At 46.3% G+C, this 25,853-nt stretch overlaps 1 protein-coding gene across 1 annotated transcript in view; it reads left to right on the forward strand.

Annotated features, from left to right (window-relative positions):
* Positions 1-234: 234 nt before the first annotated feature.
* The window catches only part of suclg2 (succinate-CoA ligase GDP-forming subunit beta), an 89,783-nt gene continuing 64,164 nt past the window's right edge, over positions 235-25,853 (forward strand). Inside the window, exons 1-2 of the mRNA XM_029247913.1 lie at positions 235-318; positions 19,202-19,343. Coding sequence (XP_029103746.1) covers positions 235-318; positions 19,202-19,343 — 226 coding nt within the window. The remainder of the gene's footprint in view (positions 319-19,201; positions 19,344-25,853) is intronic.

Raw genomic sequence — 25,853 nt, forward strand, 5'->3', positions numbered from 1 at the left:
AAACAGACTAAATCTAAATTTTGTGTGGACACAGAGGGCGAGGTACAAACTTGTTTAATGTATAACATCTACGTTTTATTATCAGCGCACTGTTATCACCGCTGTTGTATCACAGTGCAACACGTGACCTCCACGCGGAACGCAGCCGCCAACCAGCCTCTCGCGAGACTTCGCGCGGGCCAATAAAAGAATCTGGGGCGCACGTGTCCCCTCAGTACACACTTCCGGTTCAAGATGGCGGTGTCCATGGCATCGCAGGCAGTCGCAAGGGGACTACGCGGGGCAAGTGTAAAACACTTGTTTCTGAGCAAAAGCAAGGTAAAAAAAAAAAAAAAAAAGAAAAAGAAAATATCGGCGACCTGACTTTAGTCGGCTCTCTGCAGTGAGCGCTGACAGCAGTGCTAACGAGTGCTGACCAGGCTTTGCGAAGGGGGTCTGTCTCTCTCGCGCGGGACTTGCCTGTGTTTTTGCTGGTTGAAAAATAAATAAATAAATGGGTGTACAGAGACACGAGATGAAATGTCAGCTTTGAAGGAATTGGTCATTTTAGTTTGGAAAAGAACTTCCGAAGGTCGCTTCTGAGTCTGAGCTGCAGCAACTTCGCCGCTCGCGCAACTTACTTTCCTTCCAGCTGAGATGTTCCAGCTGCGCTGCGGTGCAGCGGGTAGCGCTGGTGCCTCCCACCTCCTGGATGCCAGTTTGACTGCAGATCAGTTTCTCTGTGGCTGCTGTTTGGATTTCCTAGGTGCTCTGGTTTCCTATAGTCCAATTACTTTTCTTTCAGCCTTGAATGGTTGACTTAGAATTGCCTAATGTGAAAGAGAGGCAGAGGGTAGGGGGCGCGGTGGTGCAGCAGGTTTGACCGGGTGCTGCTCTCCGGTGGGTCTGGGGTTCGAGTCCCGCTTGGGGTGCCCTGCGACGGACTGGCGTCCTGTCCTCGGTGTGTCCCCTCCAGCCTTATGCCCTGTGTATTGCTGGGTTAGGCTCCGGCTCCCGTGACCCTGTATGGGACAAGCAGTTTTAGACTGTGTGTGTGTCAGATCGCCTTGAGATGGATCATCATCCTGTCCAGGGTTCCAGCCTACTACCGTATGCTTCTGGGGTAGGCTCTGGGCCACTGCGACCCTGCACTGTACAAGCATACATTTGTTTGTTTAGCAGACACTTTTTTCCCCATAGCGACTTCCAATGAACTCTATGTAGTATCATCAGCCCACACACCTTATTCACCAAGGTAACTTACACTGCTAGATGCACTACTTACAATGGATCACTCATCCATACATCAGTGGAACACACAAACACTCTCTCGGTCGCTCACCCACTATGGGGGAACCTGAACAGCATATCTTTGGAGTGTGGGAGGAAACCAGAGCACCCGGAGGACACCCACACAGACTGAGTAGGGGTCGAATCCATGTCCTCTCGCACCACTCAGGCGCTGTGAGATGGCTGCGCTACTCGCTGTGCCGCCCAGTAAGTTGTTAGGGTAAGGACCTTGTTCAAGGGGAATACCGCGGTGGGGATCAAACCTGTGACCTTTGGATCCAAAGGCACTAACTGTAACTACTACCCTGGATTAATGCATGTGGTGGTTATGTAATGAGGGGCCACCAGTAGTAGTGCAGTTGTAAGCAGGCAGTGCTGAGCTTCAGGGTCACGGGAGGAAGCTTTTCTGGTGGCTGTTCTCATTCCTGTTTAATTATTAGTCATGGGAGTTCGGGGCCCTTCTGGTGACTTCCTACCTCAGGCAGAGTTCACTGGAGTGTGAACCAGTCGATCTCGTTTTTAATCCAGTTCAGCATTAAGATACTTAGTTGTTTACCAGTTTCTACAGCTGAGTAATTCTTGTCAGTGAAGGGAACATTTACACGTATTCATTTAACAGATGCTTTTATCCAAAGTGTGTGTGTGTGTGTATATATATCCCACCTCCTGCAGTATTGTATTTTATATATATATTTAAAAAAAAAAAAAAAATACTGCAGGAGGTGGGATTCGAACCTGGCTCCTTTGAGTAGAAGGCAGCAATGCTAACCAGGGTTCTGTCATTGCGACAGATATTCACGTAAAATACTCCATGAACATGTCTTACCATGACTGTTAATGTTATGATTACAGTATATTGAAAATATTTTTAAAAAAATGATGTGACCATCCTGTGCTCTTTAAGGCTACAACCACTTTTTACTGTATTTTTGCTTTAACTTGATCTATTCTGTAGACAAACAGGTTGAACCAGGGCAAAGTTCTTGTTTACCGAATGTGGAGTCAGGAGATGAAATTATTGGTCTGTTTAAATATTTTGAAGGTTCACTGTTGCACAGCTGGGCTTCCAGGATGTGTGAACATCTGACAAAAGTGCTAATTGTTTTTCAAACAAAGATAAATCACGTGGTTTGAGCTGTAGAACTATTACACATTTGGCTCAATACACCTTTGACATGGTATTTTTTTAATGGCTAATTTACCACACCCTTGTGTTGATGCAGTGTGTCCCTTTTTGCAGAATAATATCAATAGAAGCAGTTGGTAGTGCAGTATCTAATGCTGTCCTCTTGCAATATATAAAGTCCTGGTTTGGATCCCACTCATGCTGTAGTACCGTTTTTCTTAATTGAAAATCCTGTTGTATAAATGGGTAAATCATGGTAAAGTTGATTGTGCAGCATTTAAAGTCACCTTATACAAATAGGTGAGAAATGAGTTAAAATTGCTAGTGTACTGCTACAATTAAGGTTCAGTTCTTTGAGCAAAGAACTTTATATGCATCACTCCAGTAACTCTAATATGTAGTGTTTTGTGCAACTGGAGAGCAACATGATGGTAATATTACAATTATTCAGATATTTTTGATTATTCAGTAACTTCAAGGTGTTTTTCAATACAGCTGTATGTTCTCTGGGAAAGCAGAGTGACTCAGATCTGTATGCATAGTATGATTGTTTGTTGCACTGTTTTAAAGTCCTTTGTTTTGCTTTCTTTCTCCTGTTGTGTCCTCTACTTTTTTCAAACATGCTTGTTTGTCTGGGTAGAACTCACTGTGCTTATGGTACACAGTGGTGTGCGATCGATGCCTGTTGCAGTGCAGCTGGGTTAGGGTTAAGGTTTGGCTGTTGTAATTGTGATCCGTTGCAGGTCTTTTTCGCTGCCGTGTTAGAGGTCGGTGTGGCTGTGCATCTCGACACGTTGAAGTTGCTTATGAGAGATTTAACCACAATTTTCCAGCAGTTTTACAAAGTCAGCATGTTCCCAGTGCCTCTTAGTCTCTCACTGCATTAATTTGTGCTGTTATGCTGCTAGTGTTCTTATCCACTCCACTCTACTTGGATGGTGGCGTAGGTACAGTGTACAGACCCCCCCACCCCCCATGGCTAACACTCCAGTTGTTTCTTCTTAATAGAATCTCAGCAGCACGTGGGATCCCGACCCAGCGCTTACTCACTTTCACCGGTTCAAAGTCCACTTCGGCTGTCTTGCACTTCCGTATTTGTGCAAAGCAAGCATCCCCCCCCCCCCAGCCCTCCTGTATAATGAGACCTAGCTGTAGTAACTGGGGACTAACTTAATCTATTTGGAAAGGCTTCAGATAATGAGATTGTAACCAGTGCCAAAATGCATTACAATGCATATCTTAATTAGAAATAGGGTAACATTTTTCAGGAAGTGCATACATAATAGAACATGGTAACTTCTTTAAATACCTTTGTAATTTAAGGGCTGCCCATTCGTGGTCCAATTAAAATACGCAGTAAATGGCACCTTATTAATTCTATTTTCAGCAGGTGAATGGAAGGTCTCACACTGGAAGGACTTTAGTTGAAGCTTTAAGTGAGCTAACAAAATGGAATGTGCTCAGAGACAGAAGCAGAGACACTTCAGGGTGTTGCCACCTGCTCCTACTCCTGTATTAATGGACATGAATACATTTTTTTTTTTTTTTTTTTTTTTTTTTTTTTTTTTTTTTTTTATTATATAAAAGTGGAAGGTAACTAGTAGCTCAGTTGTTAGAGCTGGACTTGTGATAGGGAGCAGTTGTGATGTTGTATAAACTTTGTTCATCCATTATCAGCTCCTCTTCCAGTGCAGGGTCAGTGGTTCAGTGCCTGTTCTAGAAGTGAGGGGGGGGTGGCAACTTGGTTTGGGTGTTAGTCTGTCACAGGGCAATCACATGTTATGGACAGTTTAGTCACTGGTTCACCTGAAATGTGTGTCTTTGGACTGTGGGGAGAAAACCAGAGCTCCTGGAGAAGACCCACACAAACATGAGGAGAAACACGTAAACTCCAAATGGCCAGAGGTGGTTTCAGACCTGCTGTGGAAGGCAGACTGAGCATCTAGCCAGTGTTATACTTTTTGATGCATGAATTATTTTAACTCTATTTGTGGTCTCTGTGTTGGTCCAGTGGGATTGTGTTCTTTAATTGTTTCTGAAAATCCCCCTGCCATCCCAGCCAATTTTGGGCAACCAGGGAAGCAGGCAGCACCCTGCTTGGGGACACAAATCCCAAGGTTGCCTGCTGTCATGGTTGCCTGGTGTGAGCGTGAGCCCTGCTGTCATGCCCTTGAGTGAGGAACTTGACCTGTGTTGCTTCGCTAGAATATCCACCTGTGTCAGCTGGCGGAACGGTGAGCGGCTTTGTGCGATCGAGCGGCGAAACGCTGACGCCAATAAACGGAAAGAATTCTGCGAGGGGCCCTGTTCCAAGGCCTGATCTGGGGCCAACGGTTGGTGCAGCTGTGCCGCCTTTCCTTCCAGCAGCGCGCGCCGAGCCCGGACTCCGGCTGGAGCGCCAGAATCTGCCCGATGCGTCCCGCCCATGAATATTTAACACGAAGACTCCACCGGTGCCGGAGCTTCAAACGGCGTCTCTCCCATCTGTCCGCACCGCTGATGCATTTGCATTTCCTCCCCGCCAGGAATGTGCTCGAGCACGTCCGTCTCAACTGCGCTGGAATAACACTTCGCCAAGGTTAAGAGTCACGTCTGTGGTTTGCCAGAGGTGTTTAGGCAACTCCCCCGCCTCCGCCCCCCCATAAATCATTAGTCTGTAAAGACTCTGAACATTTCCGAGCGTCCGCTGTGAAAACACCCCTGTGAAGTGACTGCTGTGTGCAGTTTGACATTGTTCCCCCGACGGGCTGTTTCCAGGACGTGTTCTTGGTCCGTTTGCAGCTGCACTTGGACTTTTAGGTCAGTGATGGTTGCTGCTGTTTTGTGGAAATCAAAAACGGAGCAAGTCGGAGGAAATTTGCAGTTTCTTCCTAAAACCGCTGAAGGGTTTCCTCTCCTGGAGACCAAGCTCATGAAAGGAGCTCTTTGTGAGAACGCTGCACTTTGCTCACCTCAGATAAGAAGCAGAAAGGGCCAAACGGACAGTCCCCGAAGAAAGAGCATGCAGGGTTAGGGCCTAAACGTCATTTTTCTTGACAATGTGGTCAAAAAGCAATATTCAGAAATGACCGGCTCTTTGTCACCCATCTATGGTGGTGATTGATGGCATTTCATCACACCTTCGCACTTATCTTCCTTCGTCCCTGACGTGTTCAAGAGGGCTACCTAATGGTCTGTGTCATTGTCTCTAATTGCTAAATGAATATTTAAAACGCTATCGGTAGCCTAGCAACATTACATTTATTAATTTAGCGGACACTTTTCTCCAAATCAACTCTCAATGTTAAGGTAACAATTAAAAGCTAACAATTTACCATTTTTACAGCTGTGTTTTTCCCCCTCTCCATCCATTTTCTTAGTCCTTCTAGGGTCACGGTGGAAATGGGGAAAGCAGGGAGGCCCAGATGTCCCTGTCCTTTGCAACTTCCTCCAGCTCAACCCGGAGCATCCCCAGCCGCTCCCAGGCCAGCTGGGAGATATAATCCCTCCAGAGAGTCCTGGGGCAGCTTCAGGGTCTCTTCCTAGTTGGCCTTGCCCGGTATACCTCCAAAGGGAGGTGTCCGGGAACCACCTCACCTGGCTCCTCTCAGTACGGAGGAGTAGCGGCTCTACTCTGAGTTCTCCAGAGGTCTGCCCGATCCCAACGTGTCACTGCTGCTCGCAGGACTGGCGGAGCTTCCTGCCCGTCTCCCTTTGCTTTTGGACCAGAAAGGAATGTCGAACACACAGTGATGTGACGATCACGCTGACCTGGTCCATCTGTACATTCCCGAGGCCGCGTCAGCCACCAATTAACCTGTAATGAAATTTTTGCAGTGGTGCAAAATGATTCCCAGCAGTTTGCTTCATAATCAAAATTCTGTTACGTTCTTGCGGTTAATTTCCATTCTAACGAGAAATTTGTCTCTGCAATTATGCTAATAATTGCACAGCTGCTGTTTTCCAAGTCTGCCTGGAGATAACTGCATTTTCCAGCGGTGTAGAAGAACTCCAGCAAAGCTGGACAAGAACTATTGCGCGTAATAAAGCGCAAGTCCTTCTGTTGGCAGGATACGGCCATGGATTAGAAATCCTATAATTTCTGCCAGGATGGTTTGAACGGGTGGTGGGGGGGGGTGGTACAAAGCGAGGAGAAAATCCAAACCGACTGAATCAATTGGGTACAGTCAGAAAATGAAAATATGTTCATTTCTTAAACATTTAATCTCCCTTAAGGAAGTTTCCAGTTAATTAAGTCCAGGGCCATTATAGGTGCTAATTAAGAAGAGTCATTTCAAAGGGTGAGAAGTGAGCTATGACTAGTAATGAGGATTTTAACCCTCTGAGACGCTTGGTACACCAGGGCATCATGGGACTCTACGAATGGTAAGCAGATCTTAAGCCGACCGTCATCTGTGTTCGGCGCGTTCGTCGCTCGGTCGAGTTCCGCGGAAGGCGATATCGTAATACCTTCGGACACACAATGGTGACAGAAAGCAGCGTAATTGCGCCGTGGCTGGATATAAGACTGTTATTGTGCATGCATCTGGAAAGGGGGTGGGGGGACCGAGCCAACCGGTGGCGTGAAATGCAGAGTGCCAGCGAGCCGCATTACTGTAATCTGCGCTGAATGGGCGCAAAGCACAAATAAGCGGCGCGCTTAGAGGCACGGGCCATCGGCACTGTTTCCCCACGTCGCTTCGTGTCACATGGAATTCCAGCAGAGAAAAGCCCTTGGCTGCTCTCTAAGGTTTATCCAAGATTTGGGGGAAGGGGGATGGTAGAGCCACTTCTCATGGCTGTGAGTCTTTCAGCAGGAAGTTCCTGTGTAAATTTTCCCCAAAGGGCAGCTGTCTGATCAATTTTAACATTGGCTTTTAATGGCCTTTTATTTTGTAATTAAATCAGTAATTCAGCTTTTTAATTTTGGTTGTGCCATAGTGTCCCTGTGGTGCTCGTTTTATTAACACACCCAGGAGTTGCGCTGTGCTGACTAAACATCCGCAGATTGCTGCTTATAAAAGTGAGATGGTGGAGAATGTGATGGGTTACAGTGAGTTATGTGGTTCCAGTCCATTATGCTGGCAAATAAATCAATCTGGCGTATGTCGACCCCAAAAAATTATAGGTGTAATATACGTTTTTATGCCTGTATTTGCCAGGTAAGTCAATCTCCAAAATAGCATGCAACTTTTGGGCAGCGCTGGAGTCGGAAACAATTATTGGGTTGCTGGAGTCAAAGGTTTTGTGTACTGACTCCACAGCCCTGTTGCTAAGTTAGCCAGATACTCGTTTTCCATTTTTCAGTATACAGTAGGGTCATGGTGGTCCAGAGCCTGTGTTGGACATGTAGCACGTGTAGACTAAGGGTGTTTCAGTCACTCGGCCACCTAGTGTGTTCGCTGTTGGATTGGGGAAGGAAACTCGCACAACCGTGGCAGGAACACGCAAACTCCACGTTGGCAGAAGCAGGACCACATAGGAATCCATAACCTTGAGGATGTGAAGCTCCGGTGTTACCTGTCGACGGAATTAATTTAGGTCACAGTTAGACCCGTTCGTATATAAAGCGCCGCTACTGAAAGGCACAAGTGTTATTTCTTTGTGCCGCGAAACCATGAACTGTCTGCACCGAGTGTGGAAGATGACAGCATTTGCTCTTTAGCTGTGAGGAACATTCTTCTCGTTGCCTGTTTCCATATTCTGGTCTCCCCACCCCTCATGCGGCCCCTCCCTATGACACACACAGAGTAGTTTAGGAGACCTTGAGGGAACATTTATCATTTGAAGCTGTCTTTGGGGGGCTCTTGATGGGAATCCCATAAGCTGCACATAGTCTTCTCAAAGCGAGCTCCGGTCAATAAAGATTTGCAAATCACCCCTCATGAATATGCTAGTAAAATGGTTTATTTTTTCTCATGGGGGCAGCAGCTACTGTGCCCCCCCCCCCAACAGGCCTCTTTTAGAAATCAATTACATATCGACAAATGCAGTTTTCCCACTTTTTTTCTCTCTATTGAAGCTGTACAGTGTTCTGTATCACATATGCTAATGATGGAAGCTGCACGATTTGAACACACAGAAGCCTTTTCGGTCTCGTGAAAGAGACACGCTTCCTCTACAACTAATCAAAGGCGAAGTTAATGTCTTCATTTGAAGTCAAACAAACCAAAATAAACCCAAGTGGGGTGAATATCCGAATGGCCTTTTTTTATTTTTTAAATTTGGATGCTGTCCAGATGTCCTCGCAGGAGGATATGGATTTTTTCCCCACTGCCTTGTGCCCGTGTCTTTGTCATTCATCAAGCTTTTATCCAAGGTATTCCCCACTGTATTACAATGCAACTGAAAGCATCAAGGGCAGAAACATTGCGATAGGGTTGTTTGATATGCCGTAGTCATTAGCATCCGGATCCATAAGCGGACCACCGTGCAAGATGAGAGGGGAGGGAAGAGCACTCTTGCTAAACTCTCGGTTCAGTTGACGTGAGAGCGTCAGTTGTTGAAATGTTGGTTTCCTCCGGCTTTTCTTAGGCCCTTGCTGGCATAGGTCAAGTGCTGTTGAGTGGATGTAGACTCTTGGCAACCACCGCTAGAGATTGCCTGCAGAGTGATCCGCCCTCGGCGTCCTCTTAAGCTGGAGAGGGATGTGTCCGTTGTGGCTGTGATTGAGTCCATTTGTCTGGTTGTCTGTTGTCCACGTTTTTTTTTTTTTTTTTTCCTCCAACTTTTCCAAGAATCATCATCTTTTAGGAAGAATCCAATCTTCTCATGTCCAGAGTTCAATAACCTCAGTCTCCTCATTTGCGCTTCCAGCGCGAGTTTGGGTTTGATTTGATCCGAGATGTTTGTTTTCCTGCTCTGCCCGTGGTTCATGGGGTTAAGCCAAAGGTAACCGTGTTTGCTGGGGGTAGGTCAGGTTGAGGGAGACAAATGTTGGACTCGTGGACAGATGAGGCCGTCCCAAGGAAGCACCATTTTTTTTATTATTTTTATTTTTAAAATAACTTTTTCTTTCCCTATAAAGGGGAGGGGAGATAAAGGATTGTGTTAATGCACAATGGGGGTGGATGCTGAAGTGGTTTCCTGATTTATTCTCCAGTGCGTGTCTTTTGACTGTACCAGGAATGTCACATGGACATGCAAACTCCGCAGAGTGAGCTGGACCGCAGCAGCTGAGAGGCACTAGTGCTACCTGCTGTGCCACAGTCACTCTGCAGACAGTGAATGAACACCCTTGGAATCAGAGGACATTGTTATGTACGTGAACACATGCTTAGTTCACTCTTTTTCTAGAGACTGTGGGCATTTTAGTATAGTAATTTGGGTAAATATGTTGCACATGAACTGACAGCCTTCGCATTACAAATCCAGACCTTTAACCTGTGTCGCCTGCTGCTCCCCACACTCCGCGCCGCATTTAAGTGTCACTTTAATAATGTCTGCGTAATAGTGTTTCCGAGAAGTACGCTGGTGGTCCTCTGTTTACACCACTCTGTTCCAGCGACCGTGTTGTAAGTCAAAATTCCCATTACATGAATAATAATGATGTATATAAACAGTTAATGTGCATGAATGCTGTTCTATAATAAACTGCCCCCCCCCCCACTGCAGTATTATTTTTACTTTTATTTCCAAGTCTTGTTTTCTGTTTCTCTTTCACCAGAACACATATATATACACATACAAGATTTGCTTACCAGCAGTTTTAAATAAATTGCTTGAAAGGAATTCTGTTAGTTATGTAAAGAAAATGCAGTTCTTGCTGGACACACAGACACTGAGACCCAAACAATAGCTGATATGGGTGTTATCGCCGTTTTTGGACGTTACAACAGAACGTGTTATAATATAGTTAATGAGGCTCCGTTGTGAGCAGCATGCCTCCTAAGTGGGGGACCGAGTGTAACATTTCACTATTAGGTGTCTGTGTACAGCGTCCTTTTGGAGGAGCCTACATGTTAACGGTGAACATTTTGAACACTTTTGCTGTTTCAACTCTTGCTGCAGATCCTTCTTTGTGCATAATATCTCCTTCTGACAAATGACAGCAAATCAACATTAAACTGTGTGAGCTGAGTAAGGATACTTTAATGTGGAGGGCCTCAAGTGTGTTGCTGTGTGTGAGAACTGAACTGGGAAGTTCTTCTTCCACAGGGTGACTCGGTGCTCCACCGCATCCAAATGGTAAGGGCAGCGTAAACTGTGCGGTAAAGTTCCCGTCTCCCACACCCCACTTTGCCTTCCCCTTTCCACCGTGCTTCCGAGGACATGGAGTAATTCACGTCATGCTCCAGCAAGGTGTGACGCTCACAGTTACTCTGAGCAAAATGGGTACAGTTTGAGCGTGTTGCGGCGAGGACCGAACGTGGAGCGTGAGGTTGCATCACGAGAAGTTAATCAGTCGGCCTCAGGAACAGAATGATACCACCCCCTCATTTCAATACATGCAAGCAAAGTTGATCCATAGGAACGGAGCATTTTATTCACTTGTCTGATGCTTTTCTTCAACGCGGCTTATACTGTTAAGCTACTTAGTAATTTAGCCATTTATACAGATGGGTAATTTTACTGGAGCAACTTAGGGTAAGTACCTTGCTTAAGGGTACTAAAGCTGGAGGTGAGACTCAAACCTGTGACCTCAGGGTCCAAAGGCAGCAGCTATAAGCAGTATGCTGTCAGCTGCCACATTTCGATTAGCAGTTGAGCTCCAGCAGGTGAGATGGCTCAGTAAGCGCTGGGATGGAGGGAATTGGCGCGAGAGGTCACTCCCCCTCAGGAGTGTTGGAGGGGAGTGGATCTCACTCCCTCTGCTCTCAGTGGAGTTTCTCTTGCAGATGCTGTTTGTTGTGTCGAAACCCCCCCCCCCCCGCAGGGGTACAGGTCACAGTTGTGGTTCCCCTCATGGGACTATTCCCTGCAGCCCCAAAGGTGAGTAGCACATGGAAGCAAAGATTGCTCCAGGAGAAGGACATCCTGCATCCTGGCCTGCTTTGGGTTTCTACACCCATGAGCAACCCTACAGCATTGCCTTCTGGCAAGCATGAGACTGCTGTCATGCCCTTTGACTTTCCTCTTTTTTTTTAAATTTATTTAAATTTTGCCGGGGGTTTTATGGGCACAGCCAGCTTTTCGCAGATCTCCTCAGTTTCCCTGCAGCCGGAGACAGTTGTGGTTTATTCGAGGTGGCAGTGTGCTGACAAACAGCCACTCGCTCCCTTCTGACACTAATTACTTTAATGGCATTTATTTCATATTGACCTCTTTTAATCACTCAGCCCTAATTTGGTTTCTCTTTCTTATGTCGTTTATCTGCTTTTTGAACATATTGCAGTAATAAAATAACTGCAGAGGGGAAAAAAGATGCTTTCAGCAGCCTGTCAGTGCAATGGATTGGATGAAGAAGGTAGCAAACTAGATTATGTTAAATTATTGGGGACACCAGGTGGCATAATGGTTAGAGTGGCTACCGTTGGATGGAAGACCCAGGTTCGAATCCCACCTCACACTGTAGTACCCTGTAGCAAGCTACTTACCCTGAATATTACTCAGCTGTGTAAATGGCTAAGTGTCAGCTAAATGATTAGATGTAAAATGTTAATGTGTTTAAAGACCTTAGTAAAATTATTTGTTCCTTTGCATTTTTCACTCACTTGTCCTTTTTCACATGTGGGAGAATTTGGATTTAGTGCTGAAAAACTGAAAGTCCTTTTGAATTTGCTGTGTAGGACTTAATGAGGAGTATGAGGAATTGTCTAGTTAAAAATATTTCTGACAATTGTGCGTCTTGCTGCAGTTTTCCCACATTGAAAAATCTGACTTTATTTGATGTCTCCGAGTGGGGAAATGCAGCGTTGTGGTCTTGAGCTCTTGGGAACCCTGGATCTCGGCTCACTTCTGGGTCACGAGGTACGTGGCAGCAGGGGAGTAGCCTGGAGGGACATGATTTCCTGCCCTCCCCGTGTAATTTGCAAAGGCCTGAATAATTAATACTTTTGCTTCTGGTCAATCATTCCACACCGGGGGGTTGGAAGTGCGGATGGGGGGGGTTCTTCCTTTACCCGTTGCGATTTTAATCGGTGTTGAAGTGTCATGCTGTGGCACGTGGGGGGTGGGCAGGGTGATGTGGAGCAAACTTTTGCTCTAATACCCCCCCCCCCCGACACACACACACCTTTTCTCTTTTTCGCTGTTTACTTCCAGGGGAAAAACGCTAGACCCACAGGCTGTTTAGTGATGGAAACTGTTTAGGTGCTCATGCAAATGATGGTGATGCAGCGGTGGAGGTGTCCAGAGCAGACCTCACACGTGTAGCTGTCAGACTCTTTCTCCAAACACACCTGTCACCTCCCTGTTTCTCTTCTGTTAGGCAGAATTCTGTCTCGACATGTTAGGCAGTTGGTGGCTTGGTGGTGAGAGCTGCTGCCCGGGTTTGAATTCCGCCTCCTGCTGTGGTACCCTTGAGAAAGGTACATACCCTGAAATGATACAGTAAACATTTGCCTGCTGTGTAACTGGGTAAATCAGTGTTAAGTAGCTTAACATGGTAGGTCGCTTTGGAGCAAAGTGTGAGACAAATGTATATGTGCTGAAATGAAACATAATCACAAAGGGTTTGTATGATGGGCTGAGCCCTCTGTGCTTCGTGTGGACTGAGTGACGGAGACTGTGTTCCACTGATGTATGGATGAGTGAGCCAGTGTAAGTAGTGTATCTAGCAGTGTAAGTCACCACGGTGAATAAGGTGTGGACTGATAACACTATATAGAGTTCATTGGAACTTGCTTTGGAGAAAAGCGTCTAAATGTTAATGTGGAACTTGACTTCCTCTCTCCCTCTGGAAGATGTGCTGATTTTATGACTTGCGGTCTTGTACAAAGCGGGGAAGTCGTCTCCGTCTGTCTTGAGCTGTGTGCCGTCGCTCATTCCCAATGTTGTAGAGTGTAAATGTACTGCAGTCGGTGGTTAAAGGAGTGCTTCTTCTGGGCCGTGTGGGAGTAGTCTGCCAGCTGACTGCTTGTCTGTCGTTCATCTGTCAAACGTTTCCTGTGGCCCTCTTGCTCTGTACATCTTCAGTCGCCATCGGCCTGAGGAGGTCACAGCCAGCGTGGCCTGAACGCACAAATCGTGGGGCTTGTTCCTCTGGACAGAGATGACCAGTGATGACTTGCGCTTAGGGTTGTGGACGTATAAATAGAAACTCAAGGGCAGACGCTTCCTGGTGGTTCACCTTACAGACCCTACGTGTCTATGACTCAGTCTCCCATGTGGCATTGAGCTCATATGGCTGCGATAGGTGTACGTGTTTGGGGGGGGTGTATTGCAGGAGACCCCCAGGTCATGACACTCATAGGCAATAAGGGAATGAATGAAATTTTATTGATCCCACATGGCAATTCCTCACATGCAGCGTACAGGTCGTCCTACAGTTAAAACATCCGACTTGTAGCCACCCGGACTAACAGCGGCTGTCCCGCTAATTTTATTATATTAAAAATATTATGCTGGCGTTGCCTTAAAGAAAATGCAGAAAACAGATTTAGAATGAAAGCGGGGTAAAAAATATAATACTGTGCTGTATATCCTGTATTAGTATTTGAACATTAATGTGTGAAATTACTGGAACAATTTAACAAATTATATTTGGAGGGGGACCTGGGATCAGTTACACAACCTGTCATTCTTGTGTGTTCTTTGCATGTCCTAGTGTTTCTTGTAAGGGAATTTTGGATTTGGGACGGGTGCACTGGAATGGAACCCCGCTGTGAGTCAAGCTCCACCCGTACACCCATGGGGCTCGTCCTGTGACATGGGCTCCAGTTTCCGGTATCTGAGTCAGTGCAGTAAGAAAAGTCTCACGGGCCTCCAAAATGCTGCCGGCCTGTCTGTTCACAGGCTCAGCAGAGGCGCCCAACAAGTCGTCCTTGATCAACGGGTGTGTGTGCACGCACACTCGCCTCGATGTCCCCAAGTGCCCAGCGCAGCTGCTGGCCCGTTCCGTTAGGCCCCGGCATTAATTTGCCGCTGTCCCCGGCGACCTCCTGCATCTCTGTTTCGTGGTGCTTGTGTCCTCCGGGGTGACAGAGGACGCATGAACGCGTGGCTGAGTGTGGAAGAAGGCTTAGTCATCTCCCACTGGTGTCCCGCTCCCGTAGCCCTGTCCTGCCGAGCGTTTCCGAAACTGTCTGAAGAAGCACTGACGACAGCCGTTTCCGCCTCCTTGAGCTCACGGGTATCGGGTGACGTCCATTCGGCAGCCTGGCGTCCTTTTGCTGCGGTAGGGGCCAGAACCTTGTCGACTCGGGGCCCGGCTGCCCACAGTGGCCTGGCGCCCTGTGTCACTGCACACTGCTGCTCATGTACGTTTTGCACGTAGCGAAATAAATTCCTGTGGGGGTCTCTGCTTAACGTGTGTGTTGAAGCTGAAGACAGTTGATGGGCAAGGGATGCTGACAGCAATGTGAGCAGCAGGGTTTGCCACCAGATGTTTGTTGGTTCTGAGCCCAGCTGTGAGGGGGGGAAGGAGGGTGCCAAATGCGCAGCTGCTGCCTTCTCTCGAGGGCAAGAGAGCTGCTGGGAACATGTTTCAATACATGAAGGATGTTAAGCTCTTTCTCCTCCATTCATGTGTTGCTCCGGGTTCGATTTGCTCTCCTGCCTTAGTGCCCTTGATCCGAGGTACATCCCCTGAGTTTGTACAGTACAATGTCCCAGCTCTAAAAATGGGTATATCGGTGTAAGTACCTTAATATATGAAGCTAAGGAAGCTGTCTTGGACAGCAGCGTCAGAATAATGTACACATGATCCTCTTACATCAGGGATGTGCTCCAATGACCTTGCTGTACACTGACCACTAGTTCAAAACCCCCTTATAACAATTGACATGTATGTATTCTGTGTCGTGTATAACGGGGCTTTTGTTCCACTCATTTCAAACATTTATGAGACGCAGAACAATCATGTCAATACAGTAGTGATGAAAGGCATTAATTTATGGACATCAGTTAATCCTGTGCAATATCCCAGTGGATCTTATGATGTGTGTTCTGTACAGTGATGACATCACTGTGTGTGTGTGTGTGTGTGTGTGTGTGTGTGTGTGTGTGTGTGTGTGTGTGGTGGGGGGGAGACCAAAAACTGCATTAAAACATGCTATCCAGAATACAGCATATTTGTTTGCTTTAGGATATTGTTACATTATTCATCTTTTTTTCTGGAGTTGGGTTCAGACAAACTATTTGTAGCAGTAGCACTGGGAAGTTTTCCATCTCCAGCCCCCCAAAAACACACACACCTGACTAGTAGAGGTTCAGCTTCACAAAGTCGCCCGTGTCCCTGCCGTCCCTCGTGACGGATGCCGCGGTTGCCCTACGTGCGTCGCACATAGCAGAATGGACCGGAACGGGAAGCGATTGGCCTTGTAGTTGCTGGACGTTCTGGATGTGGAGTTGCAAGCCCACAGACTGCGCCGGAGGCAGCGCTCATGGCCTGGAGGGAGACTGCGAGCCCCCCTTAATATTCACCACTCGCTCTTCTGTTTCACTGCAGATCCCTGACAGTGGGGGGGCCGATGCTTTGTTGGAATAGGCGCTTCTGCACGTAACGGTGTGGGCTGGACCAGACACACACACACACACACACACACACACACATACACACTGTGCCTGTCACATCAAATTAATCTCTCCTGCCACTTCATTCCCGCCTGTGCTGGGAAAGAACTCCAGAAAATGTCTTTACTCGAACATTGCCTTCTATTTTAATTTTGGTAATTAAAAATCTGTACAGTATCTTCTACATTAACACTCAACTTTTTTTTTAACACTTGAATACAAACTTAAACGAGTTTTTAAAGTGGAAGCACATTGATGCACATTGAGGAGTAAGTAGTAAATTTTTTTTTTTTCTTTTTTAAATCTTTATTCTAAAAGGGGTTCAACATGTTTCACACCACTGGACACACTCCCTGGTTACCATGAGCAAGAAACCTCACTGACTTTTTTTTTTTTTTTTTTTTTATTTATTTATTAAATTTAGGTCATGCTTTTCTTCATAGGAACTTATGGTTTTCAACCACTAATTTACCGATTTATACAGCTGACTGGAAATTTTTTTTTTTTTTTTTTTTTTTTTTTTAACTGCATCACTTCAGGGTACGCATCTTGATCAAAGGTACTACAGCAGGAGGTGGGATTCGAACCTGTGTCCTTGAAGCAGCTCTAAGTACCACACCACTTGCTGCCCAGGAATTTGTTCTAAAGTGTTTTGATGAACCAGATGGTTTGGGTTCTGGCCTTTGTGTTTTTGCACGCACACTTTTTATTTTTTTTTTTTAAGTGGAAATGAGATGATTGCAGCACTGTGTAAAAAAGGGAAAACTGCATTTCTTAATTGCTCCAGTAAGTGATGGATTTTGTGCAGCGGCGTTTGAACGTCACGTTGCAGCCCTGCCCTGCACCCCATCACCCATCGGGATGAGCTTTTTAGAGCTTTCAAAGTCCTCTCGTTCAGTTGATCTCATGCAATTTCATATATTCTTAAGTACTTAAATGTGTGGTAAAATGGTGTCATGTAGTACATAGTGGTTCTCAGTGAGGTACTTTTTAAAAAATAAAAGACATTATGGACTGCTAGGAAAACAGATGCATGTTGGGTTGGATCAGCCTGGAGCTCTCACTGGAGGCACACATGACAGGGTTGAGGTGCTTTGGACATGCCATGCAGACATCGCTTTCTCTCGACGTGATGGAGATGCGTGCAAAAGGGGAAAGGGGACGAGCAGTGAGCTGATAGGTGGACTTGGTCACAGACTGTAAACACACACTTATTTACAAGTGTAGGACTGAGCGATTCCAGAATGTCCCCTTGCATGATGTCACGTGAATGCTGGCACAGTGACCGGTTTTGAAAATAACACGAGTAACGGGATGATGATGATTCATGTTAATTTAAGACTGGTGTGATGGTTTTGTCTGATAAAACGACAAACACGCACACAAGCTTACCGAAATAGTTCTTGTAACTTGACAGATGCGTTTCGGCGGGACGACGTCATCGTTTCTGCTTTAGTGCTCATGTGCAACGAGGAGCTCTGAGCATCCAAGCAGTTAATGGATTCTCTTCTTTTGAGGTGTGTGTATGTGTGTGTGTGTGTGTGTGTGTGCGTGCGCGTGCGTGCGCACCATCAGTTAATGTTTCCTCTTTAGTGTTACAGAGGCATTGCACGTTCCTGCGGGAACGCATCTCAAACGAAGCTCATCTTCACCACCAAAGTGCACTGAGATGTCTTTGAGCACATTTCCAGTTCGCGTGTGTAATTGTTGCCGTGGAGACGAGTGCGGTCACCCTACTGGGGTCCCTTTGACAGCAGCGCAGGTCGCTAACACGACCGCTGGGGCTCCCGCTGCCCGGCGCGCCGCTGTGGGCCGGCCGTCGACGGGGCGCGAACCCTCCCTGTTCCCATTAATTAAACACGTTCTCAGTCCTACTAAGGTCGCGTCTGCCGTTCTCATATGCGGGCAAGGATGTGTCACGGATCAAAGGCGGACCCTGCGGTTGCGGAGAGGTGCCGACACGTCACACGCCGGGTTCGTGATCCAGGGTGTCGTCCTGTACATGTGTGTTCTAGTCACCGGCTCCTCTGGATCTTCTTCCAGGAGTTATATCCTTGTCCTGTCCAGCTCACCTGCTTACTACACACGTGCTGAGAAGTACCTACAGGCACCACTGTAAAACATGGTGTGCAGGGGTGCCCAACATGTGGCCTGAAGGGTCATGTACCCAGCACACAAGAACATAATGCTAATGTATACATTTAGCTGATGTCAGGCCGCGCTTCTATTCTCCAAAGTGACTTATAACCCTAAGCTACTTATTTACCCATTTGTACAGCTGGCTCATTTTACTGTAGTAATTCGGAGTACTTTGAGTAAGAGTACTGCAGCAGTGGGAAGGATTTGAACCAGCGGCCTTCAGGTCTGAAGATGACAGCTGTGCTGTAAGCTGGCCCACACTGGAATGTATTGAATCGCATGTATAGATAGACATATTCGCATTGATACACAGAGCACCTAAATAAAAAATGACTGCAGCTCTCCGCCCTGACAGGTGCTCCACCGTCTTTCCCATTATCTCTTTCCTGAACGCCACACACACACAGGATGCTGGGACTTTGTGGCATTAAAGTTGCGTTTCACAGCGGACCCAGTTGCCCCTCCGCTCAGGTGTCGACTCCAGCTGTTGCTTTGTGTGCCGGGGGGGCGGCGGCGGCTCTGTGCCGTCAGTCCACTCATCAGAACGGGCTTCATAGCATCCTGTGCGCTTTCATTGACATTCATTCTTTAGCTGGTGCTGTCCTCCAGACTTACTTGGTTATTTACCCATTTGTACAGCTGTGTAACTTCCACTGTTTTCGCTTCACTCACTTGATGAAAGTGTTGGATGCAGCTGTTGTTGGTGCACAGCTCTTCCTCCCACATGTTACCCTTCCACTTCTCATCAACAAGCCCCAAAAGCACCTTGGGCACACTGCCCTTTGTGCTCCTCTTGCTGGTGGGAGGGTTGGTCTCACTTAAACGTGCACACACACACAGTGATCTCTGGACATGAAATACTTTTTTTTTTATATATATATATATATATATATATATATAAAAATAAAAATAGCAGGCAGTGGGATTTGAACCTGGCTCCTTCAAAGGTAAAATTTTAGCGCTGACCACTGTGCCACCTGCTGCCCCAGAACAGGGACCCATTACAAATGAAACGGTTGAGATGCTGTTCCAGTGTGCTTACCTCCCCATTTAACCCGCCCTCTCCCCATGCAGTCGCTACAGTCGAATCCCAGGCGATGGCTCAACCTACAGGAGTACCAGAGCAAGAAGCTGATGCAGGACAGCGGCGTGACGGTACAGCGCTTCTTCGTGGCCGAAACTCCGTCCGCCGCCCTGGAAGCTGCCAGGAAACTGAGTGAGTGGCACCGCGAGCCCGAAGAGGTCACGTTGCAGGAACCCGGGCTTCCTGCCGCACGATGGCACGTTGCGCTCGGCCTGCTGGGAGCTGCGGTTTCCCTTTGCAGTGTGATCACCCTCCAGAACATGTAATATTTATGAGCGACGAGGCGGAATATCCCGCTAATGCTGTTAAGAGGGCCAGAGAGATGTCTGAGCCCACAAGCACGGTTTGTAACGTGTCACCTCATGTTTAATACTTACTATAGGTAATGTATACCCCTCAGTGGAACGAACACACACCATATCTCATTAGTGGTGGGATGCCGCACCACTGTTTCTGCACTCCTCTTCTCCTGCTGTGCGCTGTTTTCTGTTCAGCCGCAGACTTGCGGTTCACTTCTGCTCCAGCTCACTTTCAGGCACAGAACCCACTTGTGCTACGGTGCTTTGTATGCCCATGTTTTACAAAGATGCCACTGAACCGCAGTTGATGTGTTCCAGTCCCCACCCCCCCCATTTGCTGCAGAGTCAGTGCTCAACGACACTGGATGGGGTCCAATATGGTTATTTTGAAGGATTTATCGCTTTTGAATATGGGCCAGCAGGTGGCATAGTGGTTAAAGCTTTGGACTCTAAGGTCACAGCTTCAAATCCCCACCTGCTGCTGTTGTACCACTTGATCAAGGTATTTACCCAGAGTTGATACGTTACAAATTATACTGGATAGGAAGTGAAGAATAAGCATCTTAACGTTGTAAGTCGCTTACATTTATTTAGACACTTTTCCCGTAGTGTTATCAGCCCACATACCTTATTCACCGTGGTGACTTACACTGCTAGATGCACTACTTACAATGGGTCACTCATCCATACATCAGTTGAACAGACCCTCTGTCACACACTATGGGTGAATCTGAATAGCTCATCTTTGGGAGGAAACCAGAGCACCTGGAAGAAACCAACAGAGACACAGGAAAAACATGCAAACTCCACACAGACTGAGGGGGGCTCGAACCCACTTCCTCTCACACCACCCAGGTGCTGTGAGACAGCAGTGCTACTTGCTGTGCCACCTGCTTAGGAGAGCAGTGACAGATAAATACATTTTGTATAAATATTTAAGTTGAAGTATGATGTTTCAAAGCATATTTTAGTAGTACTTCTTACTTCTCTCCTCCTCCCTTCATTTTTCTTCATTCAGTCCTCCTCCTGTTCTTTTCACCCTTCTTTTTTATCCTTCTTTCCTATCACTCCTCCCTCTCCTCATCTCATATTCCTTCTCCTCCTTTCTATACACAGTGCCGCACAGTTCTGGTGCACATTGCCCTCCTTATCTCTGGAGTTCACGTGGAGAGTCGGGGGTGACCGTCCAGAGCCAAACACTTATCTCCGACTGCGTCGCCCCCTATCGCCAGCTCTCCCGGACACGGGCTCTGTGTGGAGATCATATTCCTGTGAAGCGATGGGGGTGACAGCTCAATCGGGCCATGGACGTGCATATCCTCGGTCGCCAGCATATTGCAATTGATTGCGTGGCCTGCGCTACGAGGAGGACGACTGCGTGATGCATTTCCATTAATTTTGAGCACGAACGCACTTTGATTTATTCTGGCGCTAATTGTTCGATGAGGGCAAATTCTCTGCTCTGTTAGGAGATTGTTGAATGAGGGCAGAGGAGCAATAATTAGTCTTTAAAATAAACCGTGACACAAATATTGGACTTCCAGAAGTCCCAGGCAGCCATTCTTTATTGCACAGAGCTTTTGTGGGACCATTTGGCCTTGGGTGAAAGTGACCTGACGTTCTACCATGGTGTAATACCAAGTGTGCAGGTGAGAGCTGCCAGCCCATTCGCTGTCAGAGCAGAAAGTTTAATTGTGGCATCTGGGTGTCGGTGATGGCAGAGAGTGTGATTACACTGCTCCTGCTTCTGCAACACCAACAGTACCCTGGTAAGATGAAGAATTCAGGAGTTCGCTGTGTACGATGAGGTTCTGTTCCGAGGAGCCTGTCGTAAGTTGACTGCTTCATGCAGTAAAATTAGTTTTCCCGCTACACTATTTTCACTTCCATTTGTAAATGCGTTTATTTCTAAATTCACTGTTTATAGTTGCTTTTTCTGTTTCAAGCCATTGTAAATAAAAGTAACCTGAAGGCTTTTTTTTTTTTCCTCCTCTTTCCCTCCCCCCGTTTTTCTAGACAAAACGCAGTCGCTGCTTAACACCCAAACACTGATTGCGACCCCAACAATAAAATGTGGATTATGTTTTACAGCCCATGGAGCTGCTCCTCCTTGGGCGTTACAACCAAACACCTTGACTGAGAAATAATATGAAATTAACTGGACAGCTGGATGGTTGTAAGTCAAGGACAAACTACAGTTTGTCAGCCTGATTCTGGGTTTTAGGAATATGGTTCTTCCTGTAAGGTTAATATTGTACATTTAACTTTACAGCTTTATAAGTTGTTATACGTTGTCGCAGATCAGTTTAAATCTCATTTCCTGCTGCAGAGTAAAAATTACTTAGCTGTAAAAAGCATAATAGACAAACCCACCATTGTCAGCTGCTTTGGAGGAAGGTGTCAGCGGATTAATGGTTAATAATCAATGTTCAGTATGATTACTTCTCAGTAATATTTTGGGTCTTGTCTGGATTTTGGGCTCAAACAGTAACTTAAGAGTATAAAACTTTGTGTGATTTACAGGAAAGTACTGTGACTGTACGCAGCCTGTCCGTTGGGTGTCTGCTGGCTACTGTCGCCATTTCTTGATGTGAAACGCAACGCATGTAATGAATATAAATTGGTTTTCATATCTACTCCCGCATTGACAGTCGGGACGATTCCGGCCACTTTGTGTGCCGTAAAGCTGTTGACACGTGCATCTGTTGAATAAATCTCAATCTCGGATCGCGAATCTAGTCTGCAGAACCTTTCTCGCATGACGGGCCGCTTTTCTGGCGTACAATTTGTTTGGATTTGCTCTGCTCTACATAGCTGGGCGGTTGGATTTCCACATGTAGACACGCTAAAGAAGAAACCTGTTTATGCTCTGCTGCACTGATAGATATTTGCCTTTTAAAACGACACAAATGTTTTCAGTAATGCAGCTCTGCTTACTATTCACAGAATGTGTTTCTTTCCAGGGGCGCGGTGGCGCAGTGGGTTGGCCCGGGTCCTGCTCTCTGGTGGGCTTGGGGTTCGAGTCCCGCTTGGGGTGCCTTGTGATGGACTGGTGTCCCGTCCTGGGTGTGTTCCCTCCCCCTCCAGCCTTACGCCCTGCATTGCCGGGCTAGGGTCCGGCTCCCCGTGACCCCGTATGGGACAAGCGGTTCAGACTCTGTGTGTGTGTGTGTGTGTGTGTGTGTGTGTGTGTGTGTGTGTGTGTGTGTGTGTGTCTTTCTAACAAATTCATATTTATTAAAACTCTAACGGTGTATGTTATAAATCTGTGGCCTGGAGTCTAATTACTTCTGACTCCACAGCACAGCCCAAAAGTTGCACATTATTTTGGGGGGTCAACTTAGCTGCCAAATATAGGCCGAAACCTATATCACACCTCTAATTTTTGGGGGTCGACTTATGCACCAGATTGACTTTTATGCCGACATACACGGTACATTTAGTCGAAGTTGGTACTTCCCCCCCGACTCCAGTAACCCTGTAATTGCTTCCGACTGCACAGTGCTGGAGTAAACTTACATGAAGATGGGGAGAACATGCAAACTTCACACAGACTGAGCCAGATATGAACCTACATCTGAATTTGCAGCCCAAGAGAAGTGAGATACCAGCACTACCAGACCTGCCACACAGTTTACTGCTGTATTTAAAAAAAAAAAAAAAAAAGAAAAAGGTGGCTACATTAAACAGTAGTTTCCCTACCAAGATGAGTAGTTCTTTCAAAGAGCAACATCAGAAAGAACTTCCAGTATGAATTATTAGTTTTTTTTTAATTGCAGAATTTAACTCCCCCCCCAGATTAAATTAGATGCTGTTGACATGGTTCTGAGGGTTCATAGAGCTCTGCAGCAGAAGACCCTATGAACGTGTCATCGGCATGATGTCCTTCCCTTTGCAGGCACGGTTCATTTCTCTGACTGTACAGGATCGCTTTGGAGGCCTATTCAAAGTGGCCAAGGTCAGTCATTGGTGGCCTTGTGGCGTGCTTCTCTGTCCATGGAATAAGTTGCCTTTAGTTTCCCCACGAACCTAATTTAGTTCTGGGTTCCGGGGGTGTCCTTGTGCCTCTGACCGCAGCCACTGACCCGCGGACCACGACGCCAGTTGGCTCATTGTCTCGGAAATTACAGGGGCACCAGTTTAAAGTGCACTGCGGACAGCAAAAGCTTCACCCACACCTGGCATTTACCGAATGTCTGTTTTTAAACACTGTTACAAAAATAAGTCTAAAATATACATCTTGCAAAGATACTGTTTAAGAATTAGAGGTTTTGCCCAGTGTGTGTGGGGTGGGGTGGGTTATGTAAACTTCTTGTTTGCATGAACTTTACTCTGGCCAGTTTCCATTTGAAAAGAACGTGACGGTCTCTCCTGCAGTTTGACGTTTGCTGGTTCACACCGTACCAGGGATCTTACTTTGGAAAGGCTTCTCATTAAGGCAGAATTGCAATTAACAAGGAGGCAACTTGTTTGCTGGCGTAACAGTGATATGAATATTCAGTATAAACAACTGTTCCATACGTGGATGCTGGGTCTCTTGTGTGCTTATTACACCCTTATGTGGGGAAAACATGCCGTTAACCTGCCCTATAAACAAAAATGTGAACTGAACTTAATTATATTGTGCCTGGCCTGTAAATTTGTGTTTTTAGAAAGAAGCTTCACAAAATGTCATATACAACTTGGGTGGAATCCCCCCCCCCCCCATCCTTCTCCCATCCTTTAAAACTATGATCTGTCCATCTATAATGAGTAAATGTAAGAATTCTGCAGATCAGGTATTTGTTCTGTGTGCAGGGCTGTTTGTTTCTTTCTTTTAGTGCAGACTTGCTTATTCTGTTGTCTTTTTGATACCACGATTACCATAACGCAGGTCGAACTCGGGCTTTTGATGTTGCCTCGGCGCTCAGGCTGCAGCAGCTCAGGCTGTTTGTTTTCGCCGGAGTGGCGGGACCACTTCCTCAGCGTGTCCTTGAGGTCCAAGGGCAGTGCTTCACAAGTCTTCTCATGCTGCTGGATCCATGCAGATTTTCACTGCAAGCTCTAAAGTTGCCCGAGATCAGGAATATTCCAGGCTGTTTTGTCCCTGCCGCACTGTTTTTCAGCTCTCCAGCTCGTGTAAACTTTATGTGACGTGTGGAGTTTGTCCGTTGCGTAATTCCAGAGGCGTGTTGGCCAGGTTATTGGTCACACGGTGCTGAGATGGATGACTTGTCTACATTTGTGGGGGGGGAAAAAATGCCCCAAAACAGCCCCCTTCATCATTACATTTTTACTGTCTGCTGTAAAAAATAATGAATCAATTATTTTTTATAGAGCTGTTTTACAAGTAATTTATACCTAGCCTTCGTTCCATATCAAAGCTGTTCCATTTCAGTTTGTTTATAAAGAGCTCTTCACACCAGTCAGAGCACTGAACAGTTACTGTAAATGATGCAATGTTACTAATAAGTTACTTGCCTATGGAGTAAAGCAGGTGATAGTTCAACTGCAAAGAAAGGGAAAAAACAAAACTCTGGGGGTCCAAGTACCACAGCATCTCCTTCTTGGGCATTGTACTGTGGTGACAATAGACCTGTGTGGTATGTCAAATAAAAGACCTGTACCATGGTCAGACTGCGTTATAGACCATGGAAGTGTTAGAGATGTTTGGTTTGTGTGCGTGCGTCCAGTGGTAGTCCCGTTGTTCACTTCTTCAAGCCTTGACAGCTCTCTTCAGAAAAGTTGTTCTACATGATGGGTGAGCAGGATATTAACTCATAACAAAACGCTTTCAAAAATGTTGTACAAAAATGTTCTTTACTTTTCTACAAGCAGATCTTGCAGCTAATGTAAATAATTCACACTACACTCTGGATGTGTCTAATAGTCATCTTGCCAACGAAGGTTTTGTGCTTTTATAAAAAAGGATTGTGAGACTGCACAGAAGGTAGTGCTGGTGCCACACAGCACCATTTTGACATGGATTCGAACCTGGATCAATCTGTGTGCGTTTACATGTCCGAAGACATTGCTGCAGTGAACCATTTTTGTATCCCCAGGTCACTGAATCCTCCTCTAAAAACCAGTGCTCTTACTCAGGATAAGATGTCATCTCATCATTTTTCCTTCTCTCAAGTTTCTTTCAAAATCACGTACCTATGTACAGTGTAAGTTTTCTGCTCTTGATAATAGAGATGACAGTGATATTTCCCTCCCTCAAATGGTGCACATAGGCTGTTCATGTAGAGCTTCTTATCCGTTGTATAAATACTCAAGAGAGAAATACCCGTTAACTGGTGTGTTGTCTTAAAAGCTAATTTCTATGTTTCTGCCCTATTATGGAAGCCACACGCTGCGGCAA

Source organism: Scleropages formosus, chromosome 22, assembly GCF_900964775.1.
Source record: "Scleropages formosus chromosome 22, fSclFor1.1, whole genome shotgun sequence".
Lineage (NCBI taxonomy): Eukaryota > Metazoa > Chordata > Actinopteri > Osteoglossiformes > Osteoglossidae > Scleropages > Scleropages formosus.